The 15,215-nt window shown below is 35.6% G+C and overlaps 3 protein-coding genes across 5 annotated transcripts; 1 reads left to right on the top strand and 2 right to left on the bottom strand.

The window, feature by feature from the left end:
* Positions 1-341: 341 nt before the first annotated feature.
* On the bottom strand, positions 342-7,567 carry LOC125068155 (tripartite motif-containing protein 2-like). Its single transcript, XM_047677188.1, has 11 exons — positions 7,074-7,567; positions 5,341-5,450; positions 4,267-4,904; positions 3,953-4,193; positions 3,629-3,791; positions 3,056-3,232; positions 2,675-2,778; positions 2,009-2,094; positions 923-1,081; positions 712-844; positions 342-610 (listed from the first exon to the last, which is right to left on the bottom strand). The coding sequence occupies exons 1-11, from the start codon at positions 7,091-7,093 to the stop codon at positions 342-344; spliced, it is 2,100 nt and encodes a 699-aa protein (XP_047533144.1). The 5' UTR covers positions 7,094-7,567.
* A 374-nt stretch (positions 7,568-7,941) lies between these two features.
* On the top strand, positions 7,942-11,986 carry LOC125068095 (cytochrome P450 CYP12A2-like). Of its 2 annotated transcripts, none has more exons than XM_047677100.1 (9): positions 7,942-8,058; positions 9,153-9,256; positions 9,345-9,481; positions 9,543-9,655; positions 9,997-10,113; positions 10,245-10,523; positions 10,753-10,912; positions 11,362-11,574; positions 11,660-11,986. In XM_047677100.1, the coding sequence occupies exons 1-9, from the start codon at positions 8,012-8,014 to the stop codon at positions 11,984-11,986; spliced, it is 1,497 nt and encodes a 498-aa protein (XP_047533056.1). In that variant the 5' UTR covers positions 7,942-8,011. The 2 variants fall into 2 exon arrangements, with proteins under 2 accessions (XP_047533056.1, XP_047533057.1); XM_047677101.1 differs by lacking the exon at positions 7,942-8,058 and adding an exon at positions 8,381-8,446.
* A 98-nt stretch (positions 11,987-12,084) lies between these two features.
* On the bottom strand, positions 12,085-14,828 carry LOC125068096 (methyltransferase-like protein). 2 transcript variants are annotated; one of them, XM_047677103.1, is made up of 4 exons: positions 14,495-14,828; positions 14,109-14,261; positions 13,207-13,626; positions 12,085-12,394 (listed from the first exon to the last, which is right to left on the bottom strand). In XM_047677103.1, the coding sequence occupies exons 1-4, from the start codon at positions 14,677-14,679 to the stop codon at positions 12,085-12,087; spliced, it is 1,068 nt and encodes a 355-aa protein (XP_047533059.1). In that variant the 5' UTR covers positions 14,680-14,828. The 2 variants fall into 2 exon arrangements, with proteins under 2 accessions (XP_047533059.1, XP_047533060.1); XM_047677104.1 differs by having other exon boundaries at positions 14,649-14,828.
* Between the last annotated feature and the right edge of the window lie 387 nt (positions 14,829-15,215).

Below are 15,215 nucleotides of genomic sequence, written 5' to 3'. Positions count from 1 at the left end.
AATGAAATAAATACTGTAAGTACTACGAATATCGTATTAAAAGCGCCGACTCACGGCTCTAATGACTTTGGTACAAGTACCTCCCTCGCAGTCCGAGATTATGGCCAAGTTCGATTCTCAGTTACAATATTGGACTAGCATGAAATTCGTTTACGATTCGCCTCCAGGCGGCTCAGTTCCCTCCGTCGTTCGACAGCTCACCTAGAACGATCACTCTATATTAGCAAAATAAAAATCGTCGCCTGGAACTACTCTGGCAAAATTTGAGAAAAGATTTCTGCCCATCAGTAATTCCCCCCCTATTCAAGTAGGTGTGCAGCCGCTCAGTCGGCGCCCCCAGCTCACCAGTAGGTGTGCAGCCGCAGGCAGTCGCCGGCGAGGTCCGCGAGCAGCGCGCGGCGCTCGGGCAGCAGCGCGAGGCCGGCGACGCGGCGCGGCCGGCGGTCGGCCAGCTCGCACGCGGCCAGCACGCGCCCCGCGCCCCCCGCGCCGCCCGCGCCGCCCGCCTCCAGCACCACGAGCGCGGGCCGGCCGCGCACGGAGCGCGTGCACACGATGTGCCAGCCGCTGTCCGTATACTCCAGCGCTATGCCGCCGTATCCTCCGCGACCTCGTTTCGGAACGAAAATTACATACAATTGTTGCATGAAATATTTCTTCGGCTCGAAATACTACGCGGAGGAAAACTTTCGGGGATACTTTTCACACTACCTTTGGGTATGGGCGCCAGGGTGGCTTGCAAGTTTCCTTCGGAGTCGTATACTCGAACCGCGACGTCCGCCACCACGATCATGTCCTCCGTCAGCGCCAGCCCGCCCACGAGACCCAAGTCGCCGCTACCGACCTGCGATTGGACATCACCGTTGATGTACCACTGAAATGATTCACTAGAACTCTGGTCACATGGAGTGCGAGCGCTCACCTCGCGCTCGATGTTCCCGTGCGTGTCGAACACGAAGACGGCGCGCGCGCCGTTGTCGGCGACGGCGAGGCGGCGCGACGGCGCGTGCGCGGCGACGCACACGGGCTCCACGAGGCGCTCCGAGCGGATGGTGCGCACGGTGCCGCCCGAGCTGTTGATCTACGCCCGGGCTCGTTAATGCTCCGCTTGTACAATTATCACGTCTTATACGATTATTACACGTTGAATTCAGTACAAAAATAAACGTTACTCAGAAGGATGGCTTTAGAAGACTTATTTATGCGGATATTATACTTAATAACCAGCATTGTTTTTTTTATAAATTCTTTTTATAAATTTTATAATATTCTAATTGATAACTTAAGCTGTAATAGTAAGTATGATGTTATTTAAAACGAAGAAGGAATAAAGATAAAGAAACCTAAGATTTAGGTATTCCATACGATTTGCTAATTGCTCTGATATATTGAGCACAACAAACAATTCTTGGTTATTATATCATTATTAATATCAATATTTCACCTTACTATTAACATCCACTTTAATTTTACCTCCAAAGTCCTGAAAATAATATCATCGACGATCAAAACGCCATTTTTCGAATCCATAATTAATACCATAGATTATTCAAGATCTCGACCAATGACATTAGGTCAATTCAAGTTATATGTCTTAACTTCTCTTGTGGTTGGAATAAGTTAACTTTATTAGATGGTAGGGCTTTGTGCAAAACCGTCTGGATAGGTGGCACCCAGTCATAAGATATTCTACCGCGAAACAGCAGTACTCAGTATTGTTGTGTCTGGTTTGAAGGGTGAGTGAGCTAGTGTAACTAAAGGCGTAAGGGACGTAACATCTTAGTTCCCAAGGTTGGTGGCGCATTGGTGATGTAAGGAATGGTTAATATTTCTTACAACGCCATTGTTTATGGGCGGTGGTGACCACTTACCGTAAGGTGGCACCTTTGCTCGCCCGCCTACCGATATCATAAAAAAAGTTAAATACAGGGTGTTATTAAAAGATTACAAACTAACCTAACATGAACACACGACATTTAGGTCAATTAAAACAATAAATGTCTCTAACCTCTGTGAGTGTTCTTGTTCGCCAGTTGACCACGACGACGCCTTCAGACGTTACCGCTATACCTGTACAACTTCGTCCCGCCAATCCTGTGGAAAAAAAAAATATCAATAGACCACAACATTTTATTAACCTTTATTTATAATAAAAAGACAATCGACCCAATTATTGTTAAGCACCACAATAGACTTTCGGACTAGGATGTATAAATTATTCATTTCGCCGTCTATGCACCCTAATATAAAAATTGATGATAAATTAATTGTTATAATTACATTGGAGAATGCGATGCGATCACAAAGATCTTTATAATATAATAATAATAATTTTAAGCATAATATTGCATCATTAACAAGATGTTATGTTTAGAACGATAATAACTGCGATAGTGTAAAACTATGGTTTAGGTTTTTACCGCCCGTCAACAGAGCGACGTTGGTCTATTTCTTAACACATTTAAATTGGACAAATTTCTTAAATATGTAATTAAGAATTAACAGATTACAAAATTAAACCATGACAAAATATTCAACAATATTTCAAGATTTAGACAAAACAATTGTATGAATGAATATGTCACCGATGGTCTAAGACTTGACCATTATCGGCGAGGCGCCAGGGTTTTTTGGGATCAAGATGGGCCCCGTCTTAAAGGTTGCCTGTACTTACCGTCATTAACAATATGTGTTTTGAAAGCAAATGTCTCATCGTCCAATACTTTCACTCTTGAATTTCCAGCATCAAGAATATAAATTTCGCGACGCTTCGGACACCTGGAAAAAATATAAGCTCAATATATTTTTATTAAACATTTGTAATTGTTATTTTTTTTATTACTAAAACAAGTCATTGATGAGATGGCACATCAATTCCTTTATTATATTTATAATACAAATGAAAAAAAAAACATACATACTAAATTAAAATTGGTGTTAAATGCTAATGTAAACTTGCTAATTTTCTTTTTTCACAATTTATACTTAATATTTTTAACTAGGATGAATTTTACGTTATGTAAAGCTTACTAAACCCATATTCCTCTTTAAGTACCTGGCGACGGCGACGGGCTGGCTGAGCTGCTCCTTGCCCGAGCCCCGCGCGCCCCACACGCGCAGCGGCGCGGCGGCCGGCAGCACGCTGGCGCGCAGCGGCGAGTCGCGCACGCCGCGCGAGAACACCAGCACGCGCACCGACACCGCGCCCGCCGCCCACGGCCGCATCGAGATGCTGCGCACGCGCACCGTTACGCCCACTGCCTCCCACGCCCAGCCCAACGTGCCGCGCGACGGATTTCTACTTTACTCGGTGGCAGGGCTCTGTGCGAGCTCGTCTAGGTAGGTCCTACCTACTCATCAGATATTCTACCGCCACACAGCAGTACTTAGTATAGTATAGTACTGTTGTGTTGCGATTTGAAGGATGAGTGAGCCAGTGTAACTACAGGCCCAAGAGGCATAACATTTTAGCTCCCAAGGTCGGTGGCGCATTGGTTATGTAAGGAATGGATAAAATTTCTTGCAGCGCTATCGTCAATGGTCGGTGGTGACCACTTATCATCAGGTGGCCCATTTGCCCGTCCGAATAGATCTATACGTTACATCAATATTGCAACGCGTAGCGTACCGGTAGAGGCCGGAGTCCAGGTCGGTGACGGTGCAGGGCAGTGGCGCGTCGTCCAGGCTGGCGGCGGCGGTGACGGGGTCGCCGCCCGTGCTGCGCGCCTCGCCGTGGTAGTCCACCGTGCGCAGCACCACCACTAGCTCCAGCCCGCACACGCACGCTGACTCTACGATTGGATCGGAAAATATGATGATCAATAACAAATCTCTGAAAGTAACCAAGACACGCAGTTATTGAGTTGTTCAATATTATTCCGGCAGCTACATATGTGTCAAATATATAGAATTATCATGAAAACATGTTTTAGATTAATAATTATATACTCGCCTAACTGCAGAGTGCATAAACCAGGGAAGGTAGTACTCGTTCTAACTCTGCCCAATTCCGCTAAAGCCTCGGCAAATCTCTGCTGCGCGTCGTTGTGCGCGAAGTCCACCGCTAGGAATGCGTTCTCCCTGGGCTCCGCGAGCGCAGCCGCGTCCCCGAGTCGGGCTCCCAGGGCCGCAGCCCGACTGCTCACTTCCCTCACTTCAACTTGCTGCTGAAGACCCGAACATTCAGCTTCGACCTGAAAATAATAAATTATTTTTTTGTCACAAATTTAAATTAATCTTTGTTTGACAAGTAAACTTATGACTTACTTTTGCTTTTTCAGCATCGATCAATTTCAATTGCTCTTCAAGCAGCTTCCTTTTATGTGTAGCGGCAGCCGCTGCAGCCGATTTAAGTTCACCGTGACGTTTATCTAATGCGGCTCTCAATTCCGCGAAGTGTCTATCTATCGCTTCATCGGCTGCCGTCGCCGCCGCCTCTAATCTTCTCAATTCACTCGCTACGGCGTCCCTCGCCGAACCGAGCTTACTCAGGCACTCATTGGCTCTATATAACAATATCTCGGACATTCTTTTTAACGCTATAGAAAACGGCACCACGGTATGATCACAGGGAGTATCACTATGGGGTCCGTCTGCACAATGCCTACAGAAAACGCAATCGCAAGTCTCACAGAAGAGTAACTCTCTACCGGGATGTGAACTGCACTGGGGTATTACTTCTCTTCTCTGCCTAGCCATTAGATCTAGTAACTGGTTCACGAGAAACGATGGAGGTAGAGCTGCAACTCCGCCACGAGGTATGGTGATTAATTCGCGACATATCGGGCATCTGAAGCTTCCAGCGTCTCTAGTTTGCGAGGCAGCTATTCGAGTGAGACAGTGCAAGCAGACGGTATGTGAACACGGCAAAAGCTTAGGGGTGTGCTCGCCTCCATCATAAGTGCCTGTAAATAAAAAATATCAAACATTACAATTAGTGGTGATATTATACTTGGAAAATTAAAGGTATGGTATAATTTTTTCAATCAATACCTTATATTATATTTGAAATAATTTTATAATAAAACGTACAAATTCAGTGCAATCCTGCATTTTTTTAAGTCAATGTAGCATATATAGAGATGTTGTTTTTTTTTCTTTCTAATTCCCACAACAGTTTTAGTCTGATGCTGTTATATATGTATATAAAAATTATTTAAGATTTTACAATTGAGATTCATCTCAGCAATGAGGCATCTTTTATTACAGTTTCGATATGCATATAATTGCAATATTAGACAAATATTTGTAAATAATTCATCCACATATAATATTGCTTCTAAGTATGTGATGCATGCAATTAAACAAACAATGATGTGCATAATATCAAGGTGTACTAACATAAACAAGTGCCGCAAGTGAGGAAGCTCTCGTTAAAATCCTCATAGTTGATGGACACCGTCTCGACGAGCGTGGAGCTCATGCTCGCCATCCCGACGCCCAGCCGTGAACTGTACCATAATATTAAAATAAAATGCAATATAAAGCTACCACTATAGTAAAAGCTATTGTGTGCTAACATTTAACAATATTTTAAAGTGATAAGTACTTATGGGAGGGTAAATAAACCACTTTGTTATGTAACACGTTAGGGTGCTAGTCTGTCTGGCTTCCCTTTCTCTTATGCATACAGCAGCGATAAGCAGGCTCCTCCTTTCTGACTCAAACCCACAGCATTAACCATATTTCGGACTTACATTTTTTAAGTCATCACTTCTTTCAGATGTGTCGAGACAAACATATATATTTTTTAAATATAATTAGTTATTTATACCGTTAAAATCAACATTTGCGAAAATAAATACAATTTATGAATAAAAATTTCAAAGTGCACATCGAAAGCAACATCAAAATTAATATAACTTTAGAAAGATATTTCTGTAAATGTGTTACAAGCTCAACATTAAACGGATATATGATAACACAGGGAAAATATGTTACGATTGTTGACATAAAATAATAATTTAAATACTAACTGTAAAATAGAGTACAGTCATGAGTTTCATTTAATACAAAAAAATAAAAGTAAAAAGATGAATACTTCATTGTTTTTTATGCTAATGTGATGTTTAAATTGTTTTGTGTTGAAGCAATAAAGTTTGTGTTACATGAGTGACCAAATTAACAAATGCAAAACTATTATTTCAAAACAATCTATATATAATAAAGAACACAATTTTAATAATGCATGTGAAGATAATAATAATATATCATATAATATGGTCAATATATACTTGACAATATTACATAAAAAATATTAAATTAGCTATTTTATTTGACAAAAAGTAATTAACAATATAAAAGGAGAACATTTTTTAATTCTAATTAACGTAACCTATTCACTCTAAATATGAGATAATATGCACAGAGCTCTGTAATTCATGAATCACCAATCGCGGCAGATTGCTCTTGATTTATTTCATTGGCTTCAATTGAATGATGTTTGTCATAAATATCATGTGAATGTGAAATTGTCCAAATAAAATCATATCTGTCCATATCCTTGACTTTTGACATTGAACAAACATCCAGTTACTGTATTTGTTTTATTCATATTATTAAATTAAGTTAATGTACTACATATTACATATTGAATTTATCCATACACTAATGGTGGTCTATTTTGTTCCTTATTTAAAAGTAAATAAATGATTAATGTTAATGATTTAATATAATAAATTATCTGTTGAATTAGATGTTTATTCATAAAATAAGTAGCAAAATTACTTAAACTACAGCAACTGGAGTAGCATGAGTCTGGTGTGTTTCACACTCTAATTTATATTTAGAATATCTAATTTTATACCAGAATCGAAATAGTGCTTGTGTGAAGACTATGCCTAATGTGTTTTGATTGTTTAGTACCAACATTTTGTATTAAAAAAATTAAGCTTAATTCACATATTGATGATCTTGTAATTTATAATAAATTACTAAATGAAATAATAAAAAATAAAATAAGTATAATTTAAGAAAAGCAGAAAATAATTTATAAATATTAGTGAATAAAGAAAATATTGAATTTTAGATGAAATTAAAAAATAGTAGAGAAAAGATAAAAGAAAAATACTCACAGGAAAGAACAACAATACATGGACGTAAATTCCAGGCACACTTCAGTAAAGTTATCTCATCATTTAATAGATGAAAGCTCACCTTAAACAGCGTTCTTTTTACATTTAATAAAACCGTACGTTAATTGCGAAGCGCGTTTGTAAATACATATTCGTTTACCACGTTAGCAAACCGAAAACAATAACTTCTTACAGAGGACTAGCGTAAAAGCTATTATAATATAAGATATCGTTAAATTAAAATCGGCTGTTATGTATAAAATAACATACATATAGTTGAATAGTCTTTCGTAATCGATCGATAATATAGAAAAACTATTTTCATGACAAAGAAAGATATACCACTATAACTTTCTGTAATTATGTAACATGTTTAAGTTTAATTTAAATCACCGAAAAGAATTCATGGCATTACTATCACGTTTCAACCATTTTAACAATTGAATTAGTTTTGTTTCCAAATATTTATCAAAACTATTTTTGTGTCAACCATTATTCTAATGTAAACGTCAACTGTCAGCACAGATAATAAAAAAAATTCTGTAAGCTTAAGAGATCTTGGAAGTAGGTACTATGCTTTTGAAAATAAGTTTCACTTAACGACAAAACCTTACTAAATAATATTATTATTTAGTAAGGTTTATGGAATTCATACCTTAAAATAAAGAGTTATATGTTAATCGAGTAATAATTGTATGTCATTACAACTGTGCTATATTACTAAAAACTTGATTATATAATATTCAGAAAATTACACACTTACATTTATTTAATTAGTAAAAAAAAAATCATTTTCTAGAACCACTTAATGTTATCTAAACTGTTCCAGTTCTTGATAATGTTTATTTTGATATCTCAAGGTCAAATTCATAGACTAAATTGTATTATTGTAGGTAGGCAGTTGCTTACTCAGGCTATTTTAATTTATATGTAAAAATATGTTTAAACGTAATTTGACAATTATAAAGCGATTTAATGCTTACCGGTAAGTTTTTATAATTTGGAAAATATCAAGCAATGAACCTAGTAATCGTGTGCAAACATTTTTTTTTTTAATTAATAATTCTGTTTTTATAATCTTAAACAAAAATATATTTAAAGTTTAATAAAAAAATCAGATATATAGGTGCTTAGTGCATGAGTGATATTAGTAATCTAATTCGTGTCCCTCGTACTGTAAAAACCAAAAGTCATAGATTACTAACTTTATTGACCATCAACAAAAAGTAACAGGGTTGGAGCTTATTCAACAACGCTACTACAATAGGGGTTGGCGGATACAAAACTGGCAATTTTTCAGTCGACCTCTGCAGTTTTCCTTACGATGTCTCTACTGCCGCACTGTACGACCCATTAATGCCGCAGAATAGAAGGTAGAGATTTGGTTCCTATAAACTGTGAAAGCAATACGTGCAAGATTCTTGCGATTGATTAAAATACACTCATTGCAGTGTCCCCCGCGAACAGATTAAATAATTATTTTAGTGTGCATTATTAAATCATACTCTAATTATAAATGACCATATTTATTTGTCCAAGTGTTATTTGTGTAATGTCACTTTGAACTAGTCGATTGCATACAAATGAAGATTGAGGTTGAGTTCAAAATCCGACTTAAAGGCAGAATTTTACAAAATCCTTTCTTAAGTTCCCTGCTCATTACAAAATGAAGGTTTCCTTCAGAATTCAATAATTTAATCGCTGTGTATAGTTCAAAAGGACAGCCGAGCCGAGATGGCCCAGTGGTTAGAACGCGTGCATCTTAAGCGATGATTTCGGGTTCAAACCCAGGCAGGCACCACTGAATTTTCATGTGCTTAATGTGTTTATAATTCATCTCGTGCTCGGCGGTGAAGGAAAACATCGCGAGGAAACCGGCATGTGTCTAATTTCAACGAAATAATGCCACATGTGTATTCCACCAATCCGCATTGGAGCAGCGTGGTGGAATATGCTCCAAACCTTCTCCTCAAAGGGAAAGGAGGCCTTAGCCCAGGAGTGGGAAATTTACAGGCTGCTAATGTATGTAATGTAATAGTTTAATTTTTTTTTTTTCACATTTAATTATTTTTTTTTCAGATTATCATCGACGTTAAATATTGATACTAAACCTTTCGAAGCAATACCAGGTTTATCCTCGTTACCTCTTCTGGGTCCTATACATCATTTTCTTCCAGGAATAGGTTTCTAATTTCTTATATAAAATACGTTCACACATTAGAATATGACTAAGCCTAAATAACTTCACAGCTTGTTTATAACAAATTACAGGATCAGTTGGTTTTCGTGCAAATTTCTGCGATATATCAAAAGTTTTGTATGAAAAATATGGATCAGTAGTTAAATTAGATGGCGTTTTTGCTAGAGCAAGCATGGTCATCCTGTATGAGCCGGAGCATTTTGATCAGGTACAAAAAAATATTAAGGAGATTATTTAAATATAGAAATTAAAAATTGACATTATTTCAGATATATCGATCTGAAGATATATTGCCATCGAGACCAGGATTTGAGACTCTACTGTATTATAGGACACAGCTAAGAAAATCCGTTAGCAATGGTATTTACGGCTTAACGGTTGCGTAAGTATCACTTGTTAAGTTTATTTTTGTCTAATATTGTATATATATATTTTTAGTTTAAATGAAGTACACTGCAAATACAAGTCAACCCCACTTCATAGTAGTACTATATTCTGTGACTTTTAATTTTTCTGTTTGGACTAAGCGTCATTATTTTTGCACTATTACGCCGGATTCCGTAAAATTAAACTAAATTCTACGAGTTTATTCCATTGACAAATTCGTATATTTCTCTTCGATAAAACAATTCAATGAATAATATTATAATTACTTTCGTTTGCCATTCTTTACGAAATGTTCATATAATATTTGAAAGCTATTTTATTAATTGTCTTTTGTAGAGAAGGCTCTCAATGGCGAGATTTTCGTACCAAAGTTAATCCAGCTCTATTGAAACCAAAATTGATAAAATTATATGCACCAGTTTTAGAGGAAATTGCTGAAGATATGGTTGCAAGGTACATATGCGGTATTGTTGGAATTTGTATCTAATTTATTTTCTGTGAAATGCAAATATTTTTAACGACTGTTTCTATTACCGTATGATGCAAGTATCTATATAAATCGTTTATTTTTTCTTTTATATTAGATTAAAAAAATTACAAGGAAAAGGCAGTTATTTGGAGCAGAACTTAGATTTAGAAATGACGAAATGGTCATTGGAATCCGTGGCTGTTGTTGGTTTAGGGACCAGGCTTGGATCGTTGGAAGACAATTTAGCTAATGACCATCCAGCGAGAATTCTTATACAGTGTGCTCGAGATATTCTAGAACTTTCGTGGAAATTGGAATTTTTTCCAAGTCTTTGGAGATATTATGAAACACGAAATTTTAAGAAAATGATTAAAACATTGGATTTACAATGGGAGTAAGTATCCGTTCCTATTTTTAACCTTAAGAAAACGATTATCATTTAGTTTACTTGAACTGAACGAAATGAAATTTATAGAGACGATTTCAGCCATTATAAATTTTAAACGAATACACAAATGCAACATTGACAGTAAACATCATATTAATATCCTTGAATTTGTTCCAAATAATAATAAAATAGAGGATAATTCAGTTTTTAAAATACTATGACTATACTTCTCCAGGGCCAGTGTAAAATTTATCGAAGAAGCCAAGAGAAAAATTAATGAAAGAGGTCACGATGTTCCAGAAGAAGATAAAAGTATAATAGAGAAATTATTAGCTGTAGACGATAAGGTTGCTATAATGATGGCAAACGAAATGTTGCTTGCTGGAATCGATACAGTAAGACCTTTTTGTTGTTATCTAATATTTTTTGGAAGAATCTATGACTAGTAAAATTTTAACCGATTACCACTTGTTGGTACTGGTTTTTGCAAGTCTGCCTGGATAGCTACTCATCACATATTCTAACGCTAAACCGCATTACTTAGTATTATTGTGCTCCGGTTTGGAGGGTAATTGAGCAGTGTAATTATAGACACAAGCTATAGTTACACTGCTCTACTCTACTTAGCTTCCGAGATTCGAGCGCATTGGATAAATAAGGAATGGTTCTACTTACTACCAGGTGGCCCATTTTCCTGGCATTTTAAGACAACCTAAAATGTTTTTTATTAAAATAAGGTGAATGCGTTGATTATAGTTGATTGTTGGAATCCGGTTCTGTTGTCGACTTACGGATTCAACTTGGAACTTAAAAGCGTTGCCACTATAATGGTAATTATTTTCAGGTGGCGTATACAACAGTTTGCCTTCTATACAATTTAGCCACAAATCCCATTGCTCAAGAAAAAATAAGAGAAGACATTAAATCCTCAGAACAGAGTAATCGGTACCTCAGAGCTTGTCTCAAAGAGTCGTTAAGATTATTTCCGGTTTTGCCGGCGAACCTTAGACGCACGACCAATGAGCACATTGTTGGAGGATATTGCATTCCCAAAGGCGTACGAAATAATTTTTATTTTTATAATCTATTATATTCAATAAAAATTTAGAATTATTTTTGAAAATAATTATTATTAATTCCAGATCGATGTTATAGCACCAAACGAATTTTTATCTAAGATGGAAAAACATTACCCTCGTGCCAAAGAATTTATACCAGAAAGATGGTTAGTGGACAAATCAGATCCTTTGTATTATGGCAATTGCCATCCCATGATAACACTCCCATTTGGTTTCGGAGTGAGATCGTGTATCGGAAGAAGAATTGCAGAGATGGAAATCGAAATATTCGTAAAGAAATTATTGAGTGACGTTAAAGTGACTTGGGAGGGCCCACCGGTTCAAGTCGGTACAAAAGTGTTGAATTCTTTGAAAAAGCCATACTGTTTTAAATTTCAATCGGTTTCTTAAGCCGATTTGACCTTGACACTAAAATATGTTCAAGATGTTTACACATATCATGTTTACACAATCATGTATTTTATTTAAAAACATATATATACTTAATTTTAAGGTTTACGATATTTAGCTTGGATCCAGACTCTGTACATTGTCAGCATCTTCCCTCTATTCACTTGAAGTCTTCTATCGATTAGGTTTTGCTCTTCTACAAAGCCAACACTTTTGAATAGATTTGATATTTCTTCTTGCGTAAAAAAATACACCATAGTGTTATCCCCTCGTGCGTAAAAGTTATCAGATATACACCGGCCTTTCTTGAATCTTAACTGTGCTAAGTCGTATCTGCCATAGTCTCGGAAAACGACCAAACCGCCTGGTCGCAGATATTTATATATGTGTTCAATAACATTTGTCATCCTGAAACATTTAATAATGATCAACGAGAAAGAAAACAACATTATTTTAGTATGCAAATGTTAGATTTTATGTTCCGACCGGGATCGGGATCTGATCTTTTGGTATTGAGACACGAGCTGTGCGCCCGCTAGCGGTAGCTTTGGCAAACTTGCGACGATGACTTTTTTTACTTGTTAGCTTTTTTGAGAATTTTATTATTATTATGATTTTTACTGCGTTATTTTAGGGATTTATATCTATGCAATTATTGTAGGGAAAAGATAATTATTCGTTTAGAAATAATAAGAAGAGGGGTAAAATTTTAATAAGTCAATTACCCAACATTGTTCCTACAGTTTAATTTAATTTACATACAAACATCTACATAGACATTATCAAAAATCTTATTAACCATTTGCCAAGTTTCGTAATTAGTTAAATAATCATAATATTAATTAAATATATACCGAATATTTCGTGTCAAAGCCTTGCGATTAACGAAAACATAGCATGTATCCAATGAAAAACTTGCCATATGTGTATCCAACCTAAATTGGAGCAATATGGTAAAATAAGTTCTAAACCTTCTTAACTGTGAGACATACAACTTTTATAGTATATCAAGAGAATTTAAATGAAAAGATGTAAGTTTAATAAAATCCATGCTTTTGGCATATATTTAAAGTGGTTGTAGCATATTCATTGGTTAGTATTGCTAATATGGATTGTTTTTAATTGCTCTATTTTAGTACAAGAGTTAAACACTACTGTTACTATTTTAATGTAGAAGTAATCTAAATAAAAGAGAATAGAAGAAATTCTAAATTACTTACTTTGTCGGATCTATAGCTGATAAAACAAAAATTAAAACAATAATATCTAAAGAGTTCTCTGCAAATGGAACCTGCCAATCACTAGAAGTGGCATCCAAAACAAACACTTCACATCTCTTCGTATCATACAGTTCATTCTGTTTCATTATTTCTATAGCCTTTGATGAAAAATCACAACCATAAATAAATAAGTTTGGATCCTGGCTATATTGTAATATTGGAAATATTGTGTTTCCTACACCACAACCAATTTCAAAAATATAGCGTTTAGAATTGTGTGCATCTTCATGATTATGTTTGATTGTATCCGGAGCTGATTGTTTATTTTCACCATCTGGAAATACTCTGACAGGAGCTGAATTGTAGTCAGGTGCTAACTCAGGAAACTCAGTGAACAGCCAGTGACGATCCTTAAAAAATCTGCAATGCATGAAATATATCTTTAATTAGATTGAAAATTATTTTAATGACTTTGAAATACAAGTAAATAAAATATTTAGTTTATACAAACTTTTTGGTTTTGAGAGTAGAGGCAATAAATTGTTATTAAATATATATTTTGATAAACATATTGATAAAAATAAGAACTTCTCACATCATCAACCCTTACAGATGTTATGTCCTTTGTGTCTGTTCAATGGCTTCCTCGCTTTTCAAACTTGAATACTGACATACAAAGTATTACTGTTTGGTGGCATGGGTGAGTGAGTAGTACCCACCAAGACTGGTCAGCATAAATGACAAGTGTGGCATTAATGATCCATTATAAAGCACATAGGAGATGTGATTATAATATTAAAAGACAAACAGAAGAAGGTTTTCTTCCACCAAAATTAACAACTAGATTTTTTTTTAATAAAGTTTGATAAAACCTCCTTGTTATAATAAAGTAAGTAAGTCACCTGTTTTGGTGTATATCATAAAATGCATCCCAGTGTTTATCAGCATTTTCTTCCAAATCTTTTAGGCGATCTTCAGAAAATGTGACTGTTGAATTCAGCTCAACTTTCTCGGCTGCTGCCTTTTCTTGGTCAGCATTCCACTGAACATTGTCCCTGTAATATGAAAAGTAGATTTTGTAAAAGGATTGTTTCTCTTTTCTCCTTCGATTGGAAAAATTATAGGTAATTAATTATTTGAAAAGATTCAACAGTCTATTTTACAGAAATATATGTATTCAATTTTGTTGTAAATTACTGTGTATATTAAATTAAAGTAAAGACGTACATTACTATTTAAGTATACCTCTCTATTTACATAATATTAATTAAATAATAATAATATGTACCAGGCATTAAAAAGATACAGTAGTTTGCTATCAGTAAGGTATCGATTGCCACCGGGTGGTTTTTTCCTGTGTCTCGTTAGTTCCAAGTCTGAAATACTTTTATCTGGAATCTTAATATTTTTACAATATCTAATAGAAACATTGAACACAGTACCAAGCATTGTGTTTGAAGACCTCGTCCACATTTTCAAGTATTCTATTTCCGAATTGTGGTCTCTTATCTTCCATTAAAGTTATTTAATGGTAATACTAAATATTAAAAAACATATATATTATAAATTGAATGTATAACCTTAAAAACAAACACGAATTAGGCAATAATCTGACATTTTAGTGTCAGTTGCAAAAGAGAATTGACGTCTGTCCTTTGACAATTTAAACTTTTTCATTAAGTTTTCCCTTGGATTGGCAAAGATATTACATAATACACCCTGTGATTACATGTTTCTTAATATATTTTTAAATAAGCTACAATATCTTAAAGCTATAGCATTTAAAGAGTATCTTTATTATAAAATTCCGTTTGAGATTGATAGAATTATTCAGGACATAATAAGAAGATAGGACAGAGTAATTCTATTTGAAAGGAAAACTAGTTCTCATATAATATGTTTTTTTTTTTTATGTATTCGGTAGGTGGAAGAGAAAATTGACCACCTGATGGTAAGTGGTCCAGCCATTTCTTACATTACACCAATGCGCCACCAACCTTGGGAGTTAA

Source organism: Vanessa atalanta, chromosome 13 (assembly GCF_905147765.1).
Source record: "Vanessa atalanta chromosome 13, ilVanAtal1.2, whole genome shotgun sequence".
NCBI classification, from domain to species: Eukaryota; Metazoa; Arthropoda; class Insecta; order Lepidoptera; family Nymphalidae; genus Vanessa; species Vanessa atalanta.
This window is presented reverse-complemented; position numbering and strand designations above follow the sequence as displayed.

Coding starts and splice junctions, on each gene's coding strand:
- LOC125068095 (XM_047677100.1), top strand. CDS start 8,012: ATGTTTAAACGTAATTTGACAATTATAAAGCGATTTAATGCTTACCG. Junction 8,059..9,152: donor AAGCGATTTAATGCTTACCG/GTAAGTTTTTAT, acceptor TTTTTTTTTCAG/ATTATCATCGACGTTAAATA. Junction 10,913..11,361: donor TGCTTGCTGGAATCGATACA/GTAAGACCTTTT, acceptor AATTATTTTCAG/GTGGCGTATACAACAGTTTG.
- LOC125068155 (XM_047677188.1), bottom strand. CDS start 7,093: ATGTATTGTTGTTCTTTCCT. Junction 2,779..3,055: donor CAGCCCGTCGCCGTCGCCAG/GTACTTAAAGAG, acceptor TATTTTTTCCAG/GTGTCCGAAGCGTCGCGAAA. Junction 611..711: donor CCTGGCGCCCATACCCAAAG/GTAGTGTGAAAA, acceptor TTCCGAAACGAG/GTCGCGGAGGATACGGCGGC.
- LOC125068096 (XM_047677103.1), bottom strand. CDS start 14,679: ATGTGGACGAGGTCTTCAAACACAATGCTTGGTACTGTGTTCAATGTT. Junction 14,262..14,494: donor CTGTATCTTTTTAATGCCTG/GTACATATTATT, acceptor TTCATATTACAG/GGACAATGTTCAGTGGAATG. Junction 12,395..13,206: donor TCAGCTATAGATCCGACAAA/GTAAGTAATTTA, acceptor TAAATGTTTCAG/GATGACAAATGTTATTGAAC.